This window comes from Corythoichthys intestinalis, chromosome 19, assembly GCF_030265065.1.
Source record: "Corythoichthys intestinalis isolate RoL2023-P3 chromosome 19, ASM3026506v1, whole genome shotgun sequence".
Lineage (NCBI taxonomy): Eukaryota > Metazoa > Chordata > Actinopteri > Syngnathiformes > Syngnathidae > Corythoichthys > Corythoichthys intestinalis.
In genome coordinates, this window is record NC_080413.1 from 259,816 (window position 1) to 284,042 (window position 24,227).

Genomic DNA, 24,227 nt, shown 5'->3' on the forward strand with positions numbered 1-24,227 from the left:
GCATTTTAATGAATTCGCAAAAACTAGAAGCAGTTATCTCATATACGTGTGCTTATATAAGGCTAGACGTCTAAAGGCTTCAGTACCTGGCGGCCGTGGCCGAATTCGTCCCCACGCAAGATGGCCGACAAATGCTCGACAACGTTGGCTCGTCTCGCATCATTTACGTTGTATGATAAAGATGGCGTTTTACCGCCTGTCATGACACCGCCCCCTAAGAGTCTGGCTGCCAATGGAATTCTCGCGATGTCATGACGAGCGCTATTCTCGAGCGAGAGTTTACCCTCCCGCTGCCGTGCATTAGTTCAAGTCTCGCGATGTTCCGGTCTCTTCCTTGGCCGTCGTTGACTGAGGTTAGTCGTGACATTATGGCAGGATGGACTTTTATGCTTTATAATGTGGCAATAATGGTTTCAAGTGGCGCGCTTTTACTTCGTTACTATTAATAGATCCACGATGGCTTAGATTGAGATGGTTTGAGAAGCGGATGGCACTTTTAAACGGCGTAACAAAGCGTGATTGTGTAGCCTACTGAACGCTTTTAGAAATGGAGTGTCGAGCAGGCCGTGCATGTGTTTGCTAAAAGTGCTTCTTTTGAGGCCGCGCCGTGTGTGTGAAGCAACACTTTTGTGTAGTCTGTGTAACCTTTAGTTTCTTAATTGACTACATGTCAACGCTAAATTCGCTAGCATTATGACGAGGTTACTGTGGTTCCTAGCCAATATATTAGCTTAGCTAGCCAACTACAAAAAATGCTTGATTTTATCCAATTGGTTCGCATGTCATTTTATCAAAAATGCACTTTTGGGAGCTCGGTAGAAGGCAAGTGTTTCATTTGGTTACCAAAAGTATTCGTGTGCGGCCGCATTGGTAAAAGCAGGCATGTGCTTGTGTGTTGTTATTCGACATGCTTTTGAAGTTGAAATTAAGTCCATTGTACTTGTTTGCAGAGACAAGGCCATGTTTAGCACCAGTGCTAAGATTGTGAAGCCTAATGGCGAAAAACCAGACGAGTTTGAGTCCGGGATTTCCCAGGTAAGTACACGTTTGGCTGTCTAGCCATTTCGTCTGCATTCGTTCTACGTTATTGTCTTTAGAAATACTGTATGTATGTATCCGACGTGGACATCCAGCGAGTTGCTCTCCTTGGCTCTGTCCGTGCGGCGTACGGGAGCGTAGCCTCCGGCCGAGACGTACATTCCCCTTCCGCGCCGTCGGAGAATAAGTTCCGTCCCCGACTTAAGCGGTCGGCGAGGACCAACGTCCTGCATATTCCTACACCTTCCCAGAGTCTTGTGGGACCATGACTGGGGAGATAAACCATGCAGTGCACATTTGCCCTAGATGTCATTCTGTCAAGAATGACCATTTATTTATTCATTTTTAAAAACTACTTTAAGCTACGGTTGTTTGTTGTGCTTGGTTTCTCCAAAGGCTCTGCTCGAACTGGAGATGAACTCGGATCTCAAAGCTCAGTTGAGGGAACTCAACATCACGGCAGCGAAGGTGAGAGCCACCAGAAGCGGGGTGTCCAACTTATCCTTGTCGCGGGTTTTTAAATAAAATATCTTGAAGTGAAAACTACATTATTTTAAATATAAGAAATGATTCACTTGAACTTTTTAAAGTGAGTATTTCTCTATTTTTTTTTTTTTTTTAGGGGAGGGGGAACATTAAATATATTTTTATGTGTATTTTTTTTTTGTTTGTTAAATAAAGCCATTTTTCTTGACCTATACATTTTTATGATTGTTGACTATTTTGTGGGCAGCGGCAGGCCAGAACTGGACCCTTGGCCTCTGTTTTGACACCCGTGTTCTCGTGCCTAATACCACAAAAAAATTGCTTGAAATGTCTTGTCGTATCCGACGGGGGCATCCGGCGAATCGCTCTCCCCGGCTCTGTCCGTGCGGCGTACGGGAGCGTTGCCTCCGGCCGAGACGTACATTCCCCTTCCGCGCCGTCGGAGAATAAGTTCCGTCCCCGACTCGCGCAGTCGGCGAGGACGAACGTCCCGCATATTCCTACGCCTTCCCGTAGTCCTTCGGGGCCGTGACTGGGGAGACAAACCATGCGGTGCACACTGGAACTGTGATTTTAGCGACGCCGACCTTGTTTTTTGTGTCTCGACAGGAGATCGAGGTGTCCGCCAGCAAGAAGGCCATCATCATCTTTGTTCCCGTGCCACAACTTAAGTCGTTCCAGAAGATTCAAGTGCGTCTGGTCAGGGAGCTGGAGAAGAAGTTCAGCGGGAAGCACGTGGTCTTCATCGCACAGGTTAGGAACCGTCGAGTTTTGCCGTCATGAATGTCCGACGTGGACATCCGGCGAGTCGTTCTCCCCGGCTCTGTCCCTGCGGCGTACGGGAGCGTAGCCTCCGGCGGAGACGTACATTCCCCTTCCGCGTCGTCGGAGAATAAGTTCGGTCCCCGACTTAATTGGTCGGCGAGGACCAACGTCCTGCATATTCCTACGCCTTTCCAGAGTCCTTCGGGGCCATGACTGGGGAGATAAACCATGCAGTGCACATAGTTTTATTACAAATGCTTTCTTAGCTGTGTGAATTTATCTTTGATTTTGGCGTCTTTTAGACGACAATATTTTGTCATATCTTGGTCCTTTCAAAATGTTTTTGTCGATGAGTTCTGTTTCCGTCTGTAAAATTCTGACGTTATAGTCCAAAAGTAAAAGTTTGCAACAATTCGGAATAATCGCTGACAGATGAGCGCTTATTGTAGCGTCTCCGAGGACAACGCCAACTTGGCCGTGATAATAAGCACTCGGCAGGAAATGGTACGTTATTTTCAAACGAATGAATCCCAGGAAGCATATGTAAAAAAAAAAATGTTGGCAGAGCGATATTAGCGACTACACTAATCGGCGACTGTCATTGCTTTCCAGAGGCGAATTCTTCCCAAACCCACCAGGAAAAGCCGCACGAAGAACAAGCAGAAGCGACCCAGAAGGTCAGTGGCGCCGAGACCGGTTTTCACGCCTCCGATCCGACGTGGACATCCGGCGAGTCGCTCTCCCCGGCTCTGTCCGTGCGGCGTACGGGAGCGGAGCCTCCGGCCGAGACGTACATTCCCCTTCCGCGCCGTCGGAGAATAAGTTCCGTCCCCGACTTAAGCGGTCGGCGAGGACCAACGTCCTGCATATTCCTACACCTTCCCAGAGTCCTTTGGGGCCATTACTGGGGAGATAAACCATGCAGTGCACATTTTGATTTGCAAGTGGCATATAGATTTTTAATTCATATGCAAACATACAAATGTAAGCACATAGACTTCATAATGATATTGGCGGGGCCTTTTAATAGGGGGCCTGCATTGTTGGCATGGCCATCAAAGCTGATGGTGTGGTATCCGACAGCTTTCTTCGTTTAAAATTCTTTTGCATAAATGCTTGAATCCAAGAATTCTTTAGCGACAAGGATGTAAAACCGCCTCGATTCTTGGTTAAAAGCAACAACAACAACAAAAAAAACTGTCAGTTAGCATATGTCGAAGTACGATGCTAGTCTGTCGGTCAATGTGGAGGCCACTGTATGTAAATAGCTCTGCTGGTGAAAATAAATGCTTAAATCCCTGAATTATTTATAGATATGAACATAAAACGGTCTCAATTCTTGTTTAAAAGCAAAAAACGAGGCGGTTAGCATTTATTTTACGTAAATATGTCGAATGTTATGAGTCTTTATGCCACTTTGGCGCCGCCTTGTTGCCAGAAAAGCTTTTTCCGTTGAAAATTGTTATGAATGAATGCTTAAATCCCTGAATTCTTTATAGATGTGGACGTAAAAGTCTCGATTCTTGGTTAAAAGCAAAAAAAAAAAATGCAGTTAGCATTTATTTTAGCTAAATATGTCGGAGTACAATGCTAGTCTGTCAGTTAATGTAGCTAGCGGTCGCCTGATGTAAACATAGCTTTTCCAGGGAAAATTCTTGTGAGTAAATGCATAAGTTTTTGATAGATATTTTGGTTAAAAGAAAAAAAAAACATGCAGTTCGCATTAATTTTACGTCAATATAGCAAAGAATGATGCTAGTCTGTTAGACAATGTGGAGGCAGCCTTACAAAATGTCTTTTTACATTGAAAATTCTTACGAAAAACTGAGAGAATCCTTCCTGTTTGTATGCGGTGTAGCTTTCGTACTTTTTCAACCTAAATCTGACGTCGGGTCGCTGCGACCGACTGCGAATAAATGAAGCGGATTGTAGGACGGCCCCTTACTTGAAGGCGCGGCCCAGTGAAGGTGGAATCTGACCCGTCAATATCATTATGAAGTCTATGGTAGGCAAACGGCAGACTGGTACATCGGGATAAATAAAGTGCAATACAATGAAAACTTCTTGTCAGAATAGTAGAAAAGTCAAGAAATGGATTTCCACGTTTGTTCAAAGGCATATCCATGATCCAGTGCATAAGGATATTTTTCCGGCCACTTTTCTGAGGTTAAACACAATAACACCATCCATCATTTGAGAGACCCAGGAAATGGAGCTGTTTTCTCCACATGATCAAATAGGATATCTGTACTTTTAACAAAGGACTAATGAGTGAGATGGCCAATTTAAGAAGACAAATAGACTTGGGAACAACATGTGCATTATGCAAAACTTGAATTGCATCTAGTGCCGCAACGATGAATCCATTAACTTGAGTAAAACGATTTGAAAAAAGATTCAAATTAAATTTTGCCGCTTCAAGTATCTATTAAGCGGTGTTGTAATGGTTTGTTTTGAAGCTGTTGCATTTAGTTTTATGGATTTGGGCGGATAAACTGCCCTCTAGTGGCGACATTGAATATGACCTAACTCATTTCACATGGTTGAATCCAGCTGCTCCCTGTTAAGACCAACATAAGTTAAGTTTTTGTTTGAGCTAGTTTTTTTTTTTTTTTTTAAATGCATTTGCCATTTTTGTTTGTATTGGTATATTTAGAGTTTTAGTCGGAATATGCATTTCAACCATATTTTAAGAGCATTGTTAAAAAAAAAAGTTATCATTTTATAGCATTTAGGCTAGCGGACTTTTGCTACGTAAGATAGCTAATTTTTCTTTTGTTGTACTTGGCTCCTTTATTATTTTTTTTTATACTCAGCTCAGGTATTTTAATTTTTCATGTTTGTTATCCGATGACTCGAATGTTCAAACTAACAAGTTCATCTATTAATCCATAGCCGCAGCCCTAATTGCGTCGCTCTTGTCCGATATTTTTCTTGGAGTTTGCATACCCAAACTGGCATATAAATAAATGTCAGCCTTTCCCTGAGAGAGAACTGCTCCTTTGTGTCGCATTCCTGTCCGCTAGCAAAGATGTATCTTTTTAGGTTACGTTCCTATCTGGTATTTTTCCATAACCCGACTGAAAGTCGTGAGGGTTTCATAAGAATACCGGGGAGAGGCCGACCGTCACCGGGTGGATGATTATGTTTTCCTCCTCCAGCCGCACGCTGACGGCGGTCCACGACGCCATCTTGGAGGACTTGGTGTTCCCCAGTGAGATCGTGGGCAAGAGAATCCGCGTCAAGCTGGACAGCAGCCGCCTCATCAAGGTCCATCTGGACAAGGCGCAGCAAAACAACGTGGAACACAAAGTACGTCGGCGGATCGGACGTCTACTAATGATGAACTCGGGTGCATTTTGGCCCCACCTCCATCTCTGTCGACGGCATTGAAATATTTGTGCTTTCAGGTGGAAACTTTCTCCGGCGTCTACAAGAAGCTGACAGGCAAAGAAGTGGTGTTTGAATTCCCCGAGTACCAACTCTAAATGCGGACGGAATAAATTTGTTGTACTGTTCAAATTGTTTCTCGTCTTCATTTCCATCTCTGACTCGCGGGTTGCCGTTAACGGCGCTGTATTTTGCCAAGTGTTATGTTGCGGAAGTATTTTATCGTAGCTTGAACTTATTAAATGAAGAGAAAATCCAAAAGGAAGAGAAGCAATCGCAGTCACGTTGTTTATATGACGTAAATGAGAGAATGTTTACTGTATAATTCCTTGTAGGGTAATCTAAAAATGATTCCATATCAAGGGGTTAAATGATATTTACAGGAAGATCATACTGTATTGCTGGGGTCCCCAAACTACGACCCGACTCCACGTTTGGTCCGGCCCCTGAACAATTTTTTTATAATAGTGTTATTTCCTGACTTTTTTTCTGTGAAGAACCCAGAGAGGGTTATTGTCTAATTAATAGTGTAATTCAGGCATGAAAATCTCTCACCTTTCGGCAAAATTCACCGTTTTGAAGTCAAAAAGGGCGACCTACATGAATTGCGTAGATCCGAGGAGAAATTATTTATTGGGGGGGGGGGGGGTTGGGGGATTTTATTATGTGATTAACTTGGTACGTCAACTGAGCACTTCAGAAATCGGTCCTTTAAAGTGACACTTGGACAGCCAGCAAATCCTTCTAGATTTTTCTAGAAGTTACTGCCATTCGTTGGTGTTTGCGTTGAACACTGCCAGAGCTATCCAAATCTCCCGTGAAAAAATAGCTCCCGTTAAATTGGCGACAAGCTTGGGTATTTAGCGGTAATATAAACCAAGAAACACTCTGAGACGCGTTATTTTCGGCTGGGACTTGAGCTGACGGCCGGTGTCGGCACAACACCGGCCCGACGAGTGGTGAGAATGATTCTTGCTTCTTAAAGCTTTTCAGAAATACAGTGATCCCTCGTTGTTCGCGGTTAATGGGGCCCAGAACCTGCCGCAATAAGTGAAAACCGCGAAGTAGCCCCCCCGCCCCCATTTTTTTGTGCGTGTTCAATGTGTTTATTCAGATTTTATATTGGAAAAAAATATATGACATGTTTTTTCCCCCCTAAGTATCATTTATAAATGGTTTTTAGGCACTTCAAAATGTAAGAATTATGAGTTTTAAACATGTTACTACCCCACCGAATTATTTCAAAACAATAAGAAAATGCTTGGCTTTATTAAATGCTTCATAGTGACTCTACTCAAACCCTCTGAGGCTGCTCACTTTGTTAAACGGTGATTGACTGACGTGCAAACTTTTTCTATGATTGAATTTTTATTTTTTTTTTATGTTTGAAGCAACTTATTTTTTGATTGAATAATAATACACAAATGTCCTAGCCAAAATGTGGCCCAAACGTAAAACAACATTACTTCAATGGAAAAAATTGTTTAGATAAAAAATGTCAAATGCTTTTTTTGTCTCAAATTTATTTTTGCAATCAAAAACACTTTTTTATTGAAGTGACTTGTTTGGGATTAAAAATATATATTTTGATTGAAGCAGCTTTTATTTTTGATTGAATAAAAAAGACAAATCCACCTCCATCGTTATTGAGAGAGAAGGAAATTAAGAAAGCTTTAAAAATAAAAGCCACCGGGGAGTCTGATTTTTTTTTTTTTTTTTTTTTTTTAAGATTTCCATTTCATTATGTAGATATGCCTTGTAAGGAAAGGAGATTGATGGATAAAAAAGAAGAGTTGGATGAAGCTGCTAAAGGCAGTGGATACCTCATCAGCTGGGTGAATAGCACACTTGGTAAGAATAAGTTTGCAAGGATAGTCGGGTATAAAATACAATTATAAACACAATTTCAATGTTATTTTTCTATAAGATTTTATGTCATTGCTTTATTAATTATTAGGTGCTAGAGATGTTAAGTATGGATAATAATGAAATAATAGTTTTGAGAAAACTGCTGTTGGTGGCTCAGTGACCATCTGATGTGGTTTGTTCTCAGATGAACAACAAGTTGAGGAAGGAAGTTTTGATGCAGAGGTTGTGGGAAGAAAAGAGGCAAAGACTGACTTGTGTCACAGCCAGAAAGTGTTGATGACATTGTTGATTTCTATTCACGCTTCCCCCCTCCCAATTAAAGTCTGTCACAGTCACAGCCAATTATTATCTAAAGCTGGTTAAAATTGAAGTTATGTCATTTTAAGGTGTATTAAATACTTGTTCATGTGTTGTTGCTTTTTTTTTATCTAAGAGCACCCGCCCCTCCACCGGTCTCTGCACGGCCCTGCCGAAACACAGTGTGGGTCGACAGAGCTCACTATTTTGTTGGGTTGTGCAGTGTATCGGAAAATATTCTCACCTTTTTAACCCCTGACCAATTTTCATGCCTGATTATTATTAATTTTATTTCATTTACTTTTGTTCCGTGAAGAATCCAGAAAGGGTTATTTGATTGTGGCTTTCTGAAAAACAATCATTTTTTACATTTAGGCACTCCTGCAATCGTCACACTTTTTCTGTTACAAATTGACCCGGCCCCTCATCAGAGAAGGGAAAAGTTATGTGGCCCTCACAGGAAAAAGTCGGGGACCCCTGGTTTAACCCCTTCAGACCAAAGCATGCTGCTGAAGGACATTGGCGTATCTAAACCAATCAATGCACTGAATGTAGTTGCTACTGCCACTTCTGGGAGATGACTGGATAACACTTTACGCATCAAAATCAAGAAGTTTGGCACACCCTCTTTGCCATTTTTGGCCCTTTGAATATGGCTGACAAACGCAACTTCAAAAAGGATGAAGTGCTCATTTCACATCGAAAACCTATTATTAAAACTAAACAATAAAAGCGTGAAATATCCCCGACCCAAAAATGGCACTTGTTCTGGTGTTTCAGTGGAGTAAAATGAAGCGCAGATTTTTATTTTTGTGCCTAGCAGAAAAATTGTGGATATGAAGGGGTTAAATTCAATTTAAAAAATAATGCCACTCTGTGGCGCTATTGCTTTACATTTGCAACAAAATATTCAATATGTATTTGTTTACTGAACAAAAGTCTTTATATGCTACTTTCTTTACAAACATGCAAATGAAAACGGCCACATTTTTAAACGCGAAGAAAACTCGGCGTGAGATTTCACGTGATTGGCGGAGGTGGCGCGGCCGCCTGTAACCTGACACCCACGAGCACGCGCCAATGCTCTGCTACTGGAAACGCGCGTGCACGTTCACTCCGAAGTGAGTGAACTTCCATGGACGATTGAAGTCCTCTTGACTGTCGGTCATTTGAACCTTTTTGGTCAACTTTTTCTGGACGGACATGGAAGCCGTCAGCACGTGGAGTCCCCAACAAGTGCTGGACTGGATGAAAGGTAACGAGTGAAAAAAAATGAAAGCTTAATTAGACACGTTTTTGCTTAAATTTCGCTCCAGCTTGGGTTAGGTTAGAAGCGGCGCTTGTTTTAGCAAAAGTCGATCCATCCTGATTCCCTATCAAAAATGACGGCGATAGACTCCAATCCGTTTGGATTGAGTCGGGGACAGCAAATGATCATGTTTTTTTTTTTTTTTATGCATTTTGAATATTAATATGTGATCACTCAGAAAAAATCCAGTTTTGAAATGATCCAAGATGAATAAGAAGTGACCCGTCATTTTTGCAAAATGTACAGCAATCAACAGAGTGACCCGAAATGCCCCAAAATCCACAGGATATGATCCAAAATGTACAGGGTGTGCCCCAATTTTTTTTTGTTTATTTATTCATTTATATACGGGCGGCCGTGGGGCCACTGGTAGCTGGAGTTGTCCTGGGACCGAAGGGTCGGCGGTACGATTCCCGGCTAGGACTGCCCACTGTCGAAGTGCCCTTTGGCAAGGCACTGAACCCTAATTTGCCCCCGATGGGTTGGCAGCGCCTAGCATGGCAGGCAGCAGCACCATTGGCGAAAGGGTAAATGTTATGCACTATACACGTAAGTACTGTCCATTTACCATTTATTTTTTGTCATGACAAGAAGTGGGGAAAAATGCCGCCAAAAACAATTGGACGTCTAGAGATGTCATTGAGGTAACATTGACGCCAAGGGCCTAGGTTTGCATAGGAACGGTAGGGAGCAACTTTTCAGGATGCTCAAACTGTCCCCACCAACCTTTAAGCAACCTTATTTCATTATATAGAGTTCAAATATATAGGTCATTTAGATTGTCTTCCCATATGTTGTCTACCATTGTTAAGTGAATTATTTTCAACATGTTCAGACATACATTTATCCCTTTTCACTTGCTGAATGTGCCTGTCCAAATTTTTTCCTTTCAAACGAACTTTGGGTGGCTGATGACTTGAAGCCCTCCGGCCCACCATAAAGACACACACACACAGACATACTCACACAACCCCGACAGATTCATGTCGACAACATGCTATCCCCTTCAGAGAGAAGGGATATTAGTTTTTTTTTTTTTTTGGGGGGGGGGGGGGGGGGCAGCAGCAGCCACTGTAGGTCATATAAAAAGACGTCAATATTGCAGAGGTGGGGGGAAACACCACTAGTTTTGCTACTGAATGTCCGACCTGCAACAGTTGGCATAACATTAAACTTGCTAGCTGTCAAAACTACTGCGGTCAGGCCAGCCTCCACAAGGAACAACCAAGTCAAGCTAGTCGTCCCTTATTTGGATCATTGTTTGCATTATGTGCATTGCGGTAATATCGTCCCTTACCAATGTGGAGACTAAACCTACGCCCTTGGTTGACACTATTCTAGTGGAATCTTTTGCTCGCAACCTGTGGGTTCCTTTATTAAACAGTGACATTTTTTTAAAAAAGATCATACGGACTCTTGGCGGGCGCGTATGGAAGTTCACGATATATGGTCACAGTATGTCTGTGTGTGTTCAATTGGTACAAAAAACTCTTGTTGATGTACAAGCTCATCGAATCGACGGCACCACCCGGGCCCAGCCCGGCGTGTCTGGACGGGACGGATCCGCGTCGTCCTCTTTACTTGTTGTTTTTGCACTGAGATGTGACAAGTTTGACAGCCAACATCCGTCGTCCGTTTGGAAGGTCCGCTGGAAGCACTGGAAATTGTAACAGAAACTCTGCGGTTTGGACTCTAATTAGAAGGAGGAGGATCGGCGTGTCCCCTTTGTTAAGCGCGAGGGAGGAGAAACCCAAACAACACAAGTGCATACATGTTACTCATGCGTGAGGACCTGGTTATAGTAGTAAATAGCAAATGCTTTAACATTGATCAAACCATCTTTTAAAAACCTAGTTTTAACGACTTGATTGGAAAGGTTCCGTGAAAGGTCCTTTTGTACTTCTGCCGTCAACTGAAGTGAGTTCATCCCTAGTCGATGACCAATCTGCTTGAAGCGGGAGGGCTGGCAGAGAATGGACCAATGCAAAATGGATTGGATGTCTAGCGCCGTCAATGGCAGCCATTGACATTTTCGTTTTTGAAAAAATGTCGTCCATTTATTTATTTCATTGAAACGTCATCATTTACTGCCAGCGCTCCAAGTTCAAATGGCTCGGACGTCTTACCGCTGTCAGTGTTGTTATTTCCGGAGTTTGCCTATCCCCATTTCTCCCCGTTTTCCACTTCCGTTGTGTTTTTGAGTTGACCTCCTGCCGGCGGGCGCACTCCAGGAAACCTTTTTCGTCTTGGCATTGTCGTCGGTGACTCCCGAGCGTATAAGCAGACAAGTAGGCCGCCGGCGTCGAAGGAGATGCTGTTGATTTTTTGTTTAATGATTAACGGCCGTGTTGACGAGTGGCTGCCCTTTGCTCACGTGCCGTCCAACTAGGGTTGCCACCTGTCCCTTAAAATAAGGAACAATCAGAATTTGGGAATTCAATGTTGCGTTCCGTATTGAACTAATACGGAATAGAAGTGAATCGATGCATTTCTATGCAGTTTAGGAGTTTTGGGGATGTCCCTTTTTTTCTCTGCCTGTACAGCTTTGGCGCTAGGGGGGCGTCCCGTATTTCTTATTTATGAACGATGGCAACCCTACGTCCAACGGACGCGAAAAGTCCCCTTTCCAAAACAAAGCGGTCGGCGGCCGAACCGGGAGGGACCCGGATCGGACGTCTAACGCCGTCGATGGCGGTGACCGAATCGATAACGAGCCGGTTTTGCGCAGGTGTGGACGACAGCCTGCGGCAGTACCTCCCGGCCTTCGGGTGGCGGCGGGTGGACGGCGAGACGCTTCTCAAATTGACTCACCGAGAACTGTCCGCGATGGGCGTGGTCAAAATCGGGCATCAGGAGCTGCTACTAGAGGCCGTCGACCTGCTGTGCGCGCTGGTACGCCGTCGCCGCGGCGACGCTCCCGTCGCAAAACCCATTTTGAATCTCGCCCGCGTCCCCGCAGAACCGCGGCGTGGAGTCGGACAACTTGAAGACCTTGGCGGGAAAGATGAGGCTGGCCCACCGCGACCTGAGCGGCGCCGTAACACGGCGCCGAAAGAACCCGGGCCACGGGTCGCGTCGGCCCGCTAACGACTTCCTGGCCGCCGTGGTGGAGCTGATCGCCGTTGCCAAGAGTCTGTTGGCCTGGCTGGACAGGTGGGCTGCTGTCAAATGACATCTAAATATCAGAAATAATGTAACGTGTGGAGAAATGTGCGTAGCTGTTGAATTTTGGGCCACATACGGGTCACTTCCCGTTCATTTCCGGGCATTTTCTGTTGTCGAGTTTATCACTAGTAGACGTCCTGTCCATTTAATGCGAGAGGTGGGGTGCAGCGAATGAAGGTTGGTTCTTCAAATGGATCGGATGTCTAGCGGCGTCAGAAAAAAGCAGATGCCTCGACATCGATCAAATCATCTTTGGAGAAATAAGCTATTCGTTTGAATGTGAAGGCATCGACTTTGACGGGGGATGCCAACACGGCCACGTCGGTAGGGGCGATGAAAGTTCTTTTCATGCTTCTGCCATCAATTGGAAGGGGTTCAGGGGCGCTGAAAGTCACTCACAGCAGGCAGGGGTGCCGAGGATCTTTTTTTACTTTTTTTTCCATCCAAGAACAGCTGTTTAGGTCCAATTTTGTCACGCTCGCGCCTTTTCTCCATACAAGAAGGGCACAATGGCAGGACACATGCATGCTGGATAGTTTATGTACTACTACTACTAGGCGACTCCAAAGACGACTTTCTATTTCACTTACAGTCTGCGTTGGAGTTTTTGTATTGGAAGTAAAAGCGCCCGTGTATTATAATGTAATTCCCAATAGCTAGATGGTGCAATGACACACTGACACATTTGGAAACTAAAAGGTCCAAAAAGCCTGCTTTTAATACCCCCTTTTCACATCACTAAAATAAATATCAAAGAGCGCTCTGCAAGCATGTCTTTCCTATTTGAAGACACCAAAGGTAGATAGAACTGTCATCATACTCATCTTTATTTTAGACCTAGGATTGAATTTTGGAAAGTTTTGCTGGTTTTGAAAAGAAAGAAAAAAAATCGCTCATTCATTTTTGTGCCTTATTCAACGTGACTCGGCAAAATCTCAGGTGGTGACCATTTTATTAACAAAAACTTTTTTTTTTTTTTTCAACACATATATTTCATCCCCAAAGTTAAATACTGTAGTCTTTCAATATGCTTTATTTATTTATTTATTTTTAAAACAACACCTTTTTCCTCCCTGACACTAGGGCAGTGTTTTTCAACCTTTTCTGAGTTACAGCACATTTTTACATTGGAAAAAATCTCGTGGCACACCACAAACCCAAAATGTTCCAAAATTACTTTCTGTACAATATATTTAATTATAAAATCTACATATTTATACTTACTCAGCGTGAACCTTGAGCCTGTTTAAATGAAAACAAAGCCAATATGCTGGCAGGAATCTTCAACGGCTCTCAGTCGCACTGTTTTTTTTTTTTTTTTTAATAGCAGTCTTGAAAAGCTCAGACAGTGGGACTTTAGCAATGTCTTTAACCGCATCAGGGCCGACCATGTCGCTGACAATGGCTTTGCAGGCAGGTAATATTAATGTCTCTGCCACAGTGTGGGACTTTTTGGGATTTAGCAACAAGGTAACTGGCTTTGAGGGCTTTCTTATATACCTTTGTTGCCCACCCCCAAAATAAAAAGTTGCCTGTTTCTGTGTTTTCACAAAGGCAAACAAAATAGTCCATCGACTTGTTTTGAAGCGACGGGTGTTTCGGCCATCGGCCACCTTGCTGTTCTCGACAATGTGTTGGAATAAAACACGGGGAGGATTGATGGTCGTTACATATGGATAAAATGGAAAGGACATTTCCGTGCATATCGACACTTGATTCTAATCAAATGATGTAGAGTAGACGTGCTGGGGGTCCACATTGTCGCGGACGGCAAGGTGGCTGATGGCTAGAAACCCGAGCAGTTTTTGAATGCGACTCGCTCATCTGCACATGACCGCGACCTTCTACCTACTCCTTCTTTCCAACTGCAAATCTTCCCGACGACATTAAAAAAGAAAAAAAAGCGATATTGGATAATTTGTCGCGGCGATCTCTCACGGCACGCGGGCTGAAAAACACCGCACTAGAGTGCTCCAGCACCCTATCTCCCGCGCCACTGGAGGAGTTTAACATGAGTAGATGTCCTATCTGTTTGAAGCGGGAAGATTGACGGTGAATGAATGTCCGTTCGTATGCTGCCAGCCCTCGCACTTCAAATGTCTGACCAAGTTTTGATGACTTTACGTTCAAGTGAGTATGCAATCATTTTGTATTCAGAGGGGGAAAAGATGACAAAACGGACGCAAATCTCACTGACGTTCAAAGCTTGTATGGGTTTATTCCACACACACCTTTCCTTTCCTTTCCTTTACTTTCCCAGATGAGGCTTGTACAAGCCTGAACAACATTCCCAGCATTTGACACGTGTCGTGACAAACACTCACTCTTTTGTTTTTCATTTTTCCAACAGAGTGAGCCTTCGCTCCACTAGTCCCAGGCCAGACTGGTGATCTGAACAAAATGATACTAGCGTGGACGGATCCGCTTAAATTTTGCGACCAGTCGCGTCGAGGAAATGAATGAAGGACATTCTGTGACTTTTGTCGTGTTTGTCGGCAGGACGAGCGCCAGCGATTTCACGTCCACCAAAAGCGACATCGTCCAACTGTGTCTGGAGCTCACCTCCGCTGTTCAGAAGGTCGGTCGGCCGGCCGGCCGGCCGCCCACTTCCCGTGGCTTCGACGCCGCGGACAGTTTGTTAGCTCATCAAAATCATTCAAAATTTTAAACTAGATCACAAATAGTTACAATTTTCCCTTTTTTTTTATTCAAAATATATCGTTTCACAATTTTTTTTTTTTTCCTTTAGGGTTACATTTAGAAAATAGACGGTTGGGTAATTGCTACTTTTGTCTAAGGCGTCTCCCATGATATGTTAGCTTGAAGCTAAATTTTACAAAAGGCCCCCCCCCACTCCTCGCTTCTTTAGTCAAAAGTCTTGTAGGGTCCAAGTTGACTTTTCTGTCTTTTGCCCTTACAGGATTTGACTGTTTATGACATGGAAGAGAAGAGTCTACAAGTGGTCAGTCTTTTTTTGGCTTTTGATAGCAGGACACACGTACGCGCGCACACACACTTCCCTTTCCGTTGTTTATTCAGCTCGGCAACGTCCACTTCCTGTCTTAGATCACGCTTCCTGTTGGCCGCCTTGTTGTTCCCGGCCGTGCTGATTGTCACTCTTTTCCTCTTCAAACTTCGAATAAAGCTAGAAAGGGCAAGATTTTCAATACAGCATTTTTAGTGGCACATCAATTGACCCGAAATTCAGCAAATATTTTGGGTCAATGAACAAACTTTTGACATGTCGGCCCTACGTGACCCAAAACGGGATGTCCACATATGTCGATGCCAGGTCTAAATGATCATTTTATATATAAACATTAATAGTTATTTCTTTTATATAAAGTAGATGTGTGCTGTATATTTTGTTTGTTTGCTAGAAAGCTCCCCAGTCAAATCAGATTGAAAGCTATCAAGTGTCTTATTTTGGCGTTTCAGTCCGAGGCTCTGAACAATCTGTGCGAGAAGACGAGCCAGGCGACCTCCGAGCCTTCCGGGAGCGAGCGCTCGTGCGTGGAGGAAGTCTGCATCTCCGACATCAAGCCCGGCGAAGGCCTGGTGAGCTCTCGTACAATTTGGCGTCCTCTAGTGGCAAACTGCGGGACCGCAACGTTGGCCTTGCATCGCAGGGGATCTACATCAAGTCCACTTATGACGGACTTCACGTCGTCACAGGAACCATCGAGAACGTGAGTTGACTTTTTTTTTTTTTTTTAACTGTTTTAGTTTGCCTCCCATTGACGACAATAGAAGTCGATAAGGATGGGGCGTCTATGTTAAATATAAGGTTTTTTTTCCATTTAAATTTGGATTTTTTTTTTTTTCAAGTAGAAAAGATATTTACTGTTTTTTCCCCTTTGTTGAAAATGTTTTTTTCTTCAAAATATATATATACGTTTAAAACAAACAGTCATTCATTTTGGGATTTAAATAGATTTGATTTCATTCAAAAATAAATAGGAAAATGTTGACTTATATGCGTTAATTGTGATAGTAGTTTAAATGTCCGCTTGGGTATTTCTTATAGTCGCCCGCAGATAAAACCAAGCGGATCCACGCCGGCGACGAGGTGGTCCGAGTCAACGAGCAGACGGTGGTGAGCGTCGACGCCGAGCGAGTCCTCGCGACGCCCCCTCGATGACGCGTTTCGTCGGTCCAGGTGGGCTGGCGGCTCGACCACCTGGTGGCCAAGTTGAGGGGGGAGTCGGGAAATGTGCGTCTGCTGCTGAAAAAGAGGCCGTCGGGAACGGGCGCCGCCTTCGCCCCCGCGCCGTTCAAGAACACGCGATGGAGAGCCCCGCGTCACCTCGTAACGTCGGACGGACGTTCGCCTCATCGGGCCTCGTCCGACCTCCCGCGATGGCGTCCTCCTCGCGCTTCGGACGCCGACCGGCCGGACGTCTCGGACCCGCGCGTCCCCCCTCCGCCCGTCGCGTAAGTGGACCGCGCTCGGCTCCGGTCTCGCTTCTCTTTGCCATCACTTCCTTTTCTCAGCGAGACGAGTCGGCGTCTCGACGCGTGTCCGGATCCTGACGACGGGACCGTCGGCCCGGATGACGCCTGGCGAACGCGGCCCCCAGTCCCGGTTCCGGTCCGACTGAGACAGCGCTCCGTTGCCCGAGGTGAACCCAAACTTTTTGCCAAAGTCGTAGCGCACGTTCCCAGACGAGCGGTCTCTGGTTCGGCAGGTAAACCCCGGCCCGCGTCCATGCCGGCCGACGTTCTCTCCGCCGTGTCTTGCCAGCGTAGCGCTCCGGGATGGCAAGGTAAGCGAGTACCAATTTGACTCGTTGCCTGCCAATGCTTTATGAGCGTGCCTAAGAGCAGAACACGATCTATATTGAGAAATTGTATTGACGGCAGCATAATTGCATTGGACGTTTTTTGGTGCCAATAGTAGGCTATATAAAGGGGTTTACAGTAAATCATTTTTTTAACAGCAAAAAAAATAAAAAATAAAAAAAAGGCTCTTTTTGACATTTAAAAAACTTTATTTATTTATCTAACCCTTTCCAATATAATGAAATTAAAATACAAATGAAAAATTTGTGAGTTGGCAAACATTGATTATATGACAATATGTATATCAATACTATTCATAAATTCTTCAGCAAAAAAATAGGTGTCCATAAAAAAATATGGACTTTACCCCTAAGTACATTTCCTCTGCCGCCGTCTAGTGGTCAACTGTAGAAGTGAACGCTCGGCTAAACGAGAAGTTTTAAGTCTGAACCGTTGGCGTCGCAGGCCCCCGTCCACTCCAGCGCTACCTGAGTAACGACGGCATCGGCGAGGACCCGCGCTTCCCGCCGGCGTACCGGCGCAGCCCGTCGGTCCGCGGCGTCGACCGCATCCGAGGCAGCCGCCGCCAGCTTGACGTGCGCCAGCGGGAAGTTTCGCCGGAGAAGACGACAGCCGCCCCTGGCAAACGCTCCGCATCGCTGCTGGGAGGCTGGCTGGCTCGCCTCCGGCTGCTCAGCCACTGATGACAAAGATTGAGGAACTCCGTTGACGTGCGGTCCATTTGAACCGGGAACGTCGGCGGATTCAAAATTGAACCGCTGTCGAGGGATGAAAACAAAAAGCATTGATCGATGGTTTACCCGCACGCGAGAACGTTGGACTTTTTCTATGTATTTTACACAATATAAACAGTAGTAAGCCTCCAGGGGTGTGTTCTTCAAGGGCCGCTTTCAGAAAAAGCAAAGGAGGCGAGGTCTAATTTGAAATTTCATTTGGTACACTGTGCACAAACACACAAGTCAAGGCTGTTTCAGTCAGTCGGGATGACCGGAGTTATTTCACAAAAATGAGAATTTCTCCAAGATGAAGTTTACATATACAAAACGTCCAGATGATGAAGCTCCCGTTAGGTTCCTTGACAACATTCCGTGTTTCACATGGTGGCAAAATCCAAAGAAATGGCCCATCTTTTCTGTGCTCCAAAACCAAGTCCAACACGCGGGTTCGTTCAGAAGTGGAGTTGGGCAAAGCCCGCCACGGGGAGCTGCGCCGGCTTCTTTTTTTGTAGCTTGAGGCCGGCGGCCATTTCGGGCTCTTCCAGGCGGCTGGGGTGCAGCAACGCCATAAACAGGAAGCGCTCGCCCATCTCCGCGCCGTCCATCAACACCCGGTAGCTGGCGGTCAGCTGCTCCCGGGCGGATCGGTCGCAGTTTCTCAGCAGGACCTGGGCCCGAAAGTCACGCGTGAGTGGCCACCGGAGCTCGGTAGTAACACGTTACATTTATTTGAGTAACATGTACAGTGGGGAGAACAAGTATTTGATACACTGTCAATGGGAAAACCCATTGGCATCCCCACTGTACTTCCAAGAGAAGTAAAAAGTCTGGCTGAGTAAAACATTTGAGTTGGTTTGTGATGAAGAAACGCTCCTCTTACTCCACTACACTAGTCATTACATTTGTCTTTATTCTACTGTAAATATTAGACTTTTTTTTCCAGCAATGCCAACAGTAGCAGTTTCTCCAATGAGACGTTGCAACAAATCATCAAAACTCTGCTTGCCGTTCTATGATCACGCCGGCCCGTTCAATCGCGTGGAGTCTATTTAAAGTGCCGGTAAAACAAAGTATGGTGCTGGCCAAAAGTATTGGCACCCCTGCCATTCTGTCAGATAATGCTCCATTTCTCCCAGGAAATGACAAATGCTTTGGTAGTAATATCTTCATTTATTTTGCTTGCAATGAAAAAACCCAAAAGAGAATGGAAAAAAAAGCATGATCATTCTACACAAAACTCCCAAACTGGGCAAGTATTGGCACCCTCAGCCTACTAGTCTTCAGACTTCATAATCCCATGCACGCGGTCAAGCAGTCCAGTGCCAAAGGCAGCAAAGCAACCCCAAAACATCAGGGAACCTTCGCCATGTTTGACTGTGGGGACCCTAACCCTGCGGGACAGCTTGAACTTGTTTGGATGTTAGTCGAGGTTCTTTATCCATCATCCGCACAATCTTTCGTTGAAATCTCTCGTCCATTTTTCTTTTCCGTCCACATCTAGGGAGGTTAGCCACAGTGCCGTGGGCTTTACGCTTATTGATGACACAGGAACATTCAGGTCTTTGGAAATTGACTTGTAGCCTTAAGATTTGCCCACGGTCTTTTGGTTTCTCCATGCTCAATGTGGTACACGCGAGGACAGAGGTTGAGTCAACTTGAATCCATTTTAATTGGCTGCAAGTGTGATCGAGTTATTGCCACCACCTGTTATGTGCCACAGGTAAGTAACAGGTGCTGTTCATTACATGATTTTTTCAAAGGGTGCCAATACTTTTGTCTGGCCCGTTTTTGGACTTTTGTGTAAAATGATCTTTTTTTTCCCCCCATTCTCGTTTGTGTTTTTTCATTACAAGCAAAGTAAATGAAGATATTACTACCAAAGCATTTGTCATTTTCTGGGAGAAATGGAGCAATATCTGACAGAATGGCAGGGGTGCCAATACTTTTGGCCAGCACTGTGTTTGACATAGAGCGCTGCCCTCCACATGACTCAAAAGCCCAGATTTAAACCTCTCTCCCAGTTTTTGTTTGGCGCTGATTGACCACAGAAAACTAGAGACATGATCCTTTTCATAATAGGTACTGTGATGGAACGATTCAACTATTCAAACTAGGAACTACGTGCTTGTTGGATGAATGATGCTTTATTTCTATGTTGTTGTTTTTTTCTCAATGGAATGCAATATTTTTTTGTATTTCTTTGGCTTACTGTGGTTATGAAAAAGATACCATTTTCTTAAAAAATGTTCCTCATTAGTAATACTTTTTTTACTTGAGTACAGTTTTTGGATGACGACTTTGACTTGAGTGATATTATTTTGAAGTAACACTACTCTTACCCGAGTCAATTTTTTGGTTACTCCACCCACCTTAGGTAGCCGCGTTTTTGTCATAGGGGAAACTAGAGCCCAAAAGAGCTATACACGCCAAAGTCTGCGCGTTGGCGTTCAAATGAAGTCACGATGATCTTACTTCTTGAAAAGATCCTTCGATATCCATCAAATAAACCAGTCGCCGCCATCGACATTTGAAGCGAATAAACAAACTCGTACCTGCATGCGCACGTCGATGCCCATGTTCCTCAAAAACACCCTCTGAGCGAGCGGTCCCACGCAGGCCGCCAGCGGTTCGGCCACGCGCCGAACGTAACTAAAATCCACGTCGGCGGTGAGGTCGGCGCAGCCGGGAGCCTCCAACGGGTCGTGAAGGCGGTGACCTTTGAACCCCTGTCGAGAACGGTGGCGGTTTTGCGCGGCTCCGTCGCCGAGACGTCTTCGGGTCTTACCCGAAAGGTATCCGTCTTCGTGCCGTCGTGGCCGTAGTCGGCGATCAACGCCGCCCCGCCGTGTCCGGAGACGCGTCGGGCCAGCTGCCGGACCACGACTCCGCCCTCGGCGCAAACTTCCACGTGGTCGCGAGTTTCGTCGGGCTGCGCGGGCGTTACGGTGGCAAATAAAACTGGCAAAATGGCCATTTTTTTATGGCCACGTATCGGTCGGCCGACGTACGGACTTTGTATCTGACCTGCACCAGAGTGACGGACGCCAAGGTGGGCGCCGGCGCCACCGCCAACCTCAGCCGGCCCGGCGCGTCGGGGTCCGCGTCCACCATCACCTCGCGCCAACCTCGCTCCGTCCGCTGGCGCCCCAAAAGATGAGAAAAATGTCAATTGTTTTCCGGCTTTGTCTTCCAGACGCACGCGTCTATCAAAACAAAGAATCGGTTTGGTAAATTTGTAGCGGTCGAGGCGGTACCTGGAACTTGTGAACGGGCAGCGCGTCGAAGAACTCGTGAGCCAGAAAGATGCTAAAACCTGAGGAAATTCCATTGCCGTTTTCGTTTCGCACGGGAGACGGACGGATCGCGTTCGGAGCTAACCGGGCGGGACGTCGTCCAAGCGGCGGTACCAAGATACGGGCGTGCCGGCCGACGTCCGGCCGCTCTTGTAAACGGGCTCCTCCGCCTCGGCGCCTTCCGTCCCGATCAGCGTTCGCGCCTGCAGCCGACTCAGAACCGGACTGACCTCCACCAAGTGCAGCGACGCGGAAGCCGCGCTCAGCACGGATCGGAGCTGACCGAAAACCTGGAGACGCCGACGATTGATTTTTTCCCCCTCCCTGTGGCGGGGGAAAAAACCCTAGGCGGTGCTACCCGGAGGACGTCGGCGGCCAGAGATCCTCTTCCGGGTCCCAGCTCCACCAGCTGGAGCCGATCGGGCCGACCCGCCGCCATCCACTCGCTGACCGCCCACACGCCCAGCAGCTGCGGAAACGGGAACTCGTTATCATCCGGAACCAGGGGAGGAGCTTCCCTCCGACTTAAAATGGATGAGACGTCTATTGGCGCCTGACAACGGTAGCCATTCGGTTAAAAAAACAATCGGAAATCTGCAAGTAATTAATGCAATCAATGTCAATCATGGTGCAATTAAAATATATTTACATTTTTTAAAGAAATATAGTTTTTTAATAAAAAAAAAAAAAATGTTTTTTTTTTTTTCTTCTTCAGTGATTTATTATAATAAATTTCATTTCTTAGATTATTCCATAAATTGTAGTTTTGTGCAATATATCAAGTATAAATAGTTTTAAAAAATAATGATGTATTTTTAATAATACAACGAGATGTGTTTTCTCGGAGAGGAGACAAAGAGAAAGAGACCTCTCCAAAGATCTGACTGATCTCGGGCGACGTGACAAAGTCTCCGTCGGCTCCCAGCATGTTCTTCTTGACGTAGTAGCCCTGAAGAGAGAAGGCGGAGCTTGAAGACGTGGCCCAAAGCTCGCGGCCGGCCGGCTGGCCGTCCAACGTACCATGGCGGGGTTGGTGAGCGCCTCCCTCATGTACTCGGCCACAGAAATGGGCCCCGTGGCTTTGATTTTGCTGATCAGGTGACGCAACATGGCGTTCTCCTCCCCAGACGACGACGACGACGAGCTCAGACGTCCGCCCGTGGTCGCTCGCCATCGCGCTGACAACAACAAAACAACATTCAAATCATTACTTATTGTCACCGGGCTCCAACAACTGCTGCTGACGGCACTAGACGTCCAATTCATTTGGTTCAGTGGCACTGAAACGTGAATCATTCATCCTGCCAGTTTTAATCGGACGTCAATGGCATGCAGTGAGTTCATGATTGAAAAAATGAATTGTTAATTGGGGAGATTTTGTTTTTATTATAAATTTCAATCATTTAGTTTGGAATATCATTGTATTTATTTATAAATTATATAAAAATATTATTAATTAGGGTTACCAAACGTCCTCTTTTGCCCGGACATGTCCACTTTTTTCCTCCGGTCCTGGCCGTCCGGCAGGGATTTATAAATTCATGAAAATGTCCGCTTTTCGTGATTTTTTACGGGAACAATTTGTGTGTGTTGAAAATGACTTTCGTTGTGAGGCTACAGTTTGATTTGCATTATTTCACTGAAAATAGAAAAGAGCTTTTTGTGAAAACTGGATTTCCTACAGAAGAGGTACTATTTCTAACATTATTTATTTGTGTAGTAAGAATGCAAAAGACTGCTATTACCTTGTTCAAGGATGATTCGCTAATACAGAAAGGGCTTTAATCATTATTTTATTCCAGTTTTTTTTTTTTTTTTTACGTTATTATTGTTCTATGATTTTAGAAAATAAAGCCTTGTGGAGTAACCTCTGAGAATTAGAATTTGTGTCTTTTGTTATATATTTTTGCTTTAAAACGGAATTTTCTATCCAGACGGAGGAGGAACACTTTAAATATATTGAAGTGATATGCACTTCAAGTAAAATATAAGTATCAATGCCAAGGGTTTTTTGTTTTTTTGGGAAATCAAATTCTGGACAACCTACAAAAATGTTAAAATGAATCTTTTTAAACCATTTATTATAGCAATTGATCATATTTAAGTAATAACCAAAATCAGTGTAAACAATTGTACAATAGTCCAAGCAGGGCCGGCCCTGGCCATTTGGGGGCCCTAAGCAAAATAATGCAAAGGGGCCCATATTTTTGGCCCACCATTTTGTCACAGTGTACTGTGAAACCCATACAGGCAATCTAACCCATACGTCCATATTTTGTATATTAATCAGATTTTGTTGCACTGCGTACTTCAAACTTCTCACCCCAAATGATTGTAAGTACTTATGGTAGATACAATCATTTCTTTTTCTAAAAGAGGAAAGAAGGAAGTTAAGGAAGAACATTTATTTTTTTAAGCTTGTAATCAAGTAAACTCACAAAAGTCAAATAAAGCAAACTGTAGTAAACAAAATAGATTATAAATTAAACAATTGCCAGATTGGGGGCCCCTTAGTGGTCAGGGGCCCTAAGCAGCTGCACAGTTTGCGTATAGGCTGGGCCGGCCCTGAGTCCAAGTTGTGTTTCTTACCTGCAGGTATGGGACCGACCGAGTCAATCGACCTGAGTAGTTGTTTCGTATTCGCAACGAAAAGTCCCCTCATTTCGCCGCCCAACGTGAAACACTTTGACGCTCACCTTAGTTTCATATTCGTTGAAAAAAAAAATGGAGTTAAACGTAACCGTATGCTCGTTTCAAGTCCAAACAGAGAGGCTTAATTTCATCATTAGCTATTAGAAGTCCTTACGATAATGCTAAAGCTAACGCCTCCCTCTCAAGGAGACTGTAATGAGAAACAGAAACGACGGCTATCCTTTCACAATAAAACGATCTGCCACGATGCTCGTTTGTCGAATTTTAATGAGGCAGCCTGAACGTCCAACCCATTCGATGTGGGAGCGTTCGCGCCGCGGCGAATGAAACTTCCCTTCCGGTCCAAATGGATTGAATGTCTACTCGCGACAAATTTGGGATAAACGCATTGAAATGCAATGCAATGCGTTGCCCTGAAAAAAAAAAAAAAAATAATAATAATAA

At 44.8% G+C, this 24,227-nt stretch overlaps 3 protein-coding genes and 4 non-coding genes across 9 annotated transcripts; 6 read left to right on the plus strand and 1 right to left on the minus strand.

The window, feature by feature from the left end:
- Positions 1-281: 281 nt before the first annotated feature.
- On the plus strand, positions 282-5,811 carry rps7 (ribosomal protein S7). Its single transcript, XM_057822429.1, has 7 exons — positions 282-353; positions 951-1,035; positions 1,435-1,506; positions 2,134-2,277; positions 2,902-2,966; positions 5,451-5,601; positions 5,700-5,811. Exons 2-7 carry the CDS (start codon positions 961-963, stop codon positions 5,775-5,777), a joined length of 585 nt encoding a protein of 194 aa, XP_057678412.1. The 5' UTR covers positions 282-353; positions 951-960; the 3' UTR covers positions 5,778-5,811.
- On the plus strand, positions 1,117-1,337 carry LOC130908089 (small nucleolar RNA SNORA73 family). Its single transcript, XR_009061575.1, has one exon. It is a non-coding gene; the product is annotated as a small nucleolar RNA SNORA73 family (small nucleolar RNA).
- On the plus strand, positions 1,866-2,086 carry LOC130908093 (small nucleolar RNA SNORA73 family). The gene has a single exon (XR_009061578.1). It is a non-coding gene; the product is annotated as a small nucleolar RNA SNORA73 family (small nucleolar RNA).
- On the plus strand, positions 2,312-2,532 carry LOC130908092 (small nucleolar RNA SNORA73 family). The gene has a single exon (XR_009061577.1). It is a non-coding gene; the product is annotated as a small nucleolar RNA SNORA73 family (small nucleolar RNA).
- On the plus strand, positions 3,003-3,223 carry LOC130908091 (small nucleolar RNA SNORA73 family). Its single transcript, XR_009061576.1, has one exon. It is a non-coding gene; the product is annotated as a small nucleolar RNA SNORA73 family (small nucleolar RNA).
- A 3,143-nt stretch (positions 5,812-8,954) lies between the features above and the next one.
- Positions 8,955-19,697, plus strand: LOC130907500 (connector enhancer of kinase suppressor of ras 3-like). 2 transcript variants are annotated; one of them, XM_057822661.1, is made up of 12 exons: positions 8,955-9,100; positions 11,883-12,046; positions 12,114-12,307; positions 14,819-14,897; positions 15,240-15,281; positions 15,758-15,877; positions 15,949-16,008; positions 16,347-16,415; positions 16,479-16,753; positions 16,814-16,941; positions 17,008-17,085; positions 17,567-19,697. In XM_057822661.1, the coding sequence occupies exons 1-12, from the start codon at positions 9,049-9,051 to the stop codon at positions 17,803-17,805; spliced, it is 1,500 nt and encodes a 499-aa protein (XP_057678644.1). In that variant the 5' UTR covers positions 8,955-9,048; the 3' UTR covers positions 17,806-19,697. The 2 variants fall into 2 exon arrangements, with proteins under 2 accessions (XP_057678644.1, XP_057678645.1); XM_057822662.1 differs by having other exon boundaries at positions 16,347-16,412.
- On the minus strand, positions 17,334-24,208 carry ndufaf7 (NADH:ubiquinone oxidoreductase complex assembly factor 7). 2 transcript variants are annotated; one of them, XM_057822663.1, is made up of 10 exons: positions 23,721-24,208; positions 22,152-22,309; positions 22,000-22,080; positions 21,490-21,600; positions 21,217-21,421; positions 21,093-21,151; positions 20,851-20,976; positions 20,624-20,767; positions 20,391-20,564; positions 17,334-18,506 (listed from the first exon to the last, which is right to left on the minus strand). In XM_057822663.1, exons 1-10 carry the CDS (start codon positions 23,791-23,793, stop codon positions 18,291-18,293), a joined length of 1,347 nt encoding a protein of 448 aa, XP_057678646.1. In that variant the 5' UTR covers positions 23,794-24,208; the 3' UTR covers positions 17,334-18,290. The 2 variants fall into 2 exon arrangements, with proteins under 2 accessions (XP_057678646.1, XP_057678648.1); XM_057822665.1 differs by having other exon boundaries at positions 20,863-20,976; positions 23,721-24,206.
- Positions 24,209-24,227: the final 19 nt, after the last annotated feature.

What these genes read in the sequence shown, in the direction of transcription:
- rps7 (XM_057822429.1), top strand. Translation starts at nt 961, where the DNA reads ATGTTTAGCACCAGTGCTAAGATTGTGAAGCCTAATGGCGAAAAACCA. An exon ending in ACGTGGTCTTCATCGCACAG is followed by an intron (nt 2,278 to 2,901) that starts GTTAGGAACCGT and finishes ATTGCTTTCCAG; the next exon opens with AGGCGAATTCTTCCCAAACC. An exon ending in AAAACAACGTGGAACACAAA is followed by an intron (nt 5,602 to 5,699) that starts GTACGTCGGCGG and finishes TTGTGCTTTCAG; the next exon opens with GTGGAAACTTTCTCCGGCGT.
- ndufaf7 (XM_057822663.1), bottom strand. Translation starts at nt 23,793, where the DNA reads ATGAGGGGACTTTTCGTTGCGAATACGAAACAACTACTCAGGTCGATT. An exon ending in TCAGTCAGATCTTTGGAGAG is followed by an intron (nt 21,601 to 21,999) that starts GTCTCTTTCTCT and finishes CCGTTTCCGCAG; the next exon opens with CTGCTGGGCGTGTGGGCGGT. An exon ending in CTTGGACGACGTCCCGCCCG is followed by an intron (nt 21,152 to 21,216) that starts GTTAGCTCCGAA and finishes GAATTTCCTCAG; the next exon opens with GTTTTAGCATCTTTCTGGCT.
- LOC130907500 (XM_057822661.1), top strand. Translation starts at nt 9,049, where the DNA reads ATGGAAGCCGTCAGCACGTGGAGTCCCCAACAAGTGCTGGACTGGATG. An exon ending in TCGACCTGCTGTGCGCGCTG is followed by an intron (nt 12,047 to 12,113) that starts GTACGCCGTCGC and finishes GCGTCCCCGCAG; the next exon opens with AACCGCGGCGTGGAGTCGGA. An exon ending in AAGAGAAGAGTCTACAAGTG is followed by an intron (nt 15,282 to 15,757) that starts GTCAGTCTTTTT and finishes TTGGCGTTTCAG; the next exon opens with TCCGAGGCTCTGAACAATCT.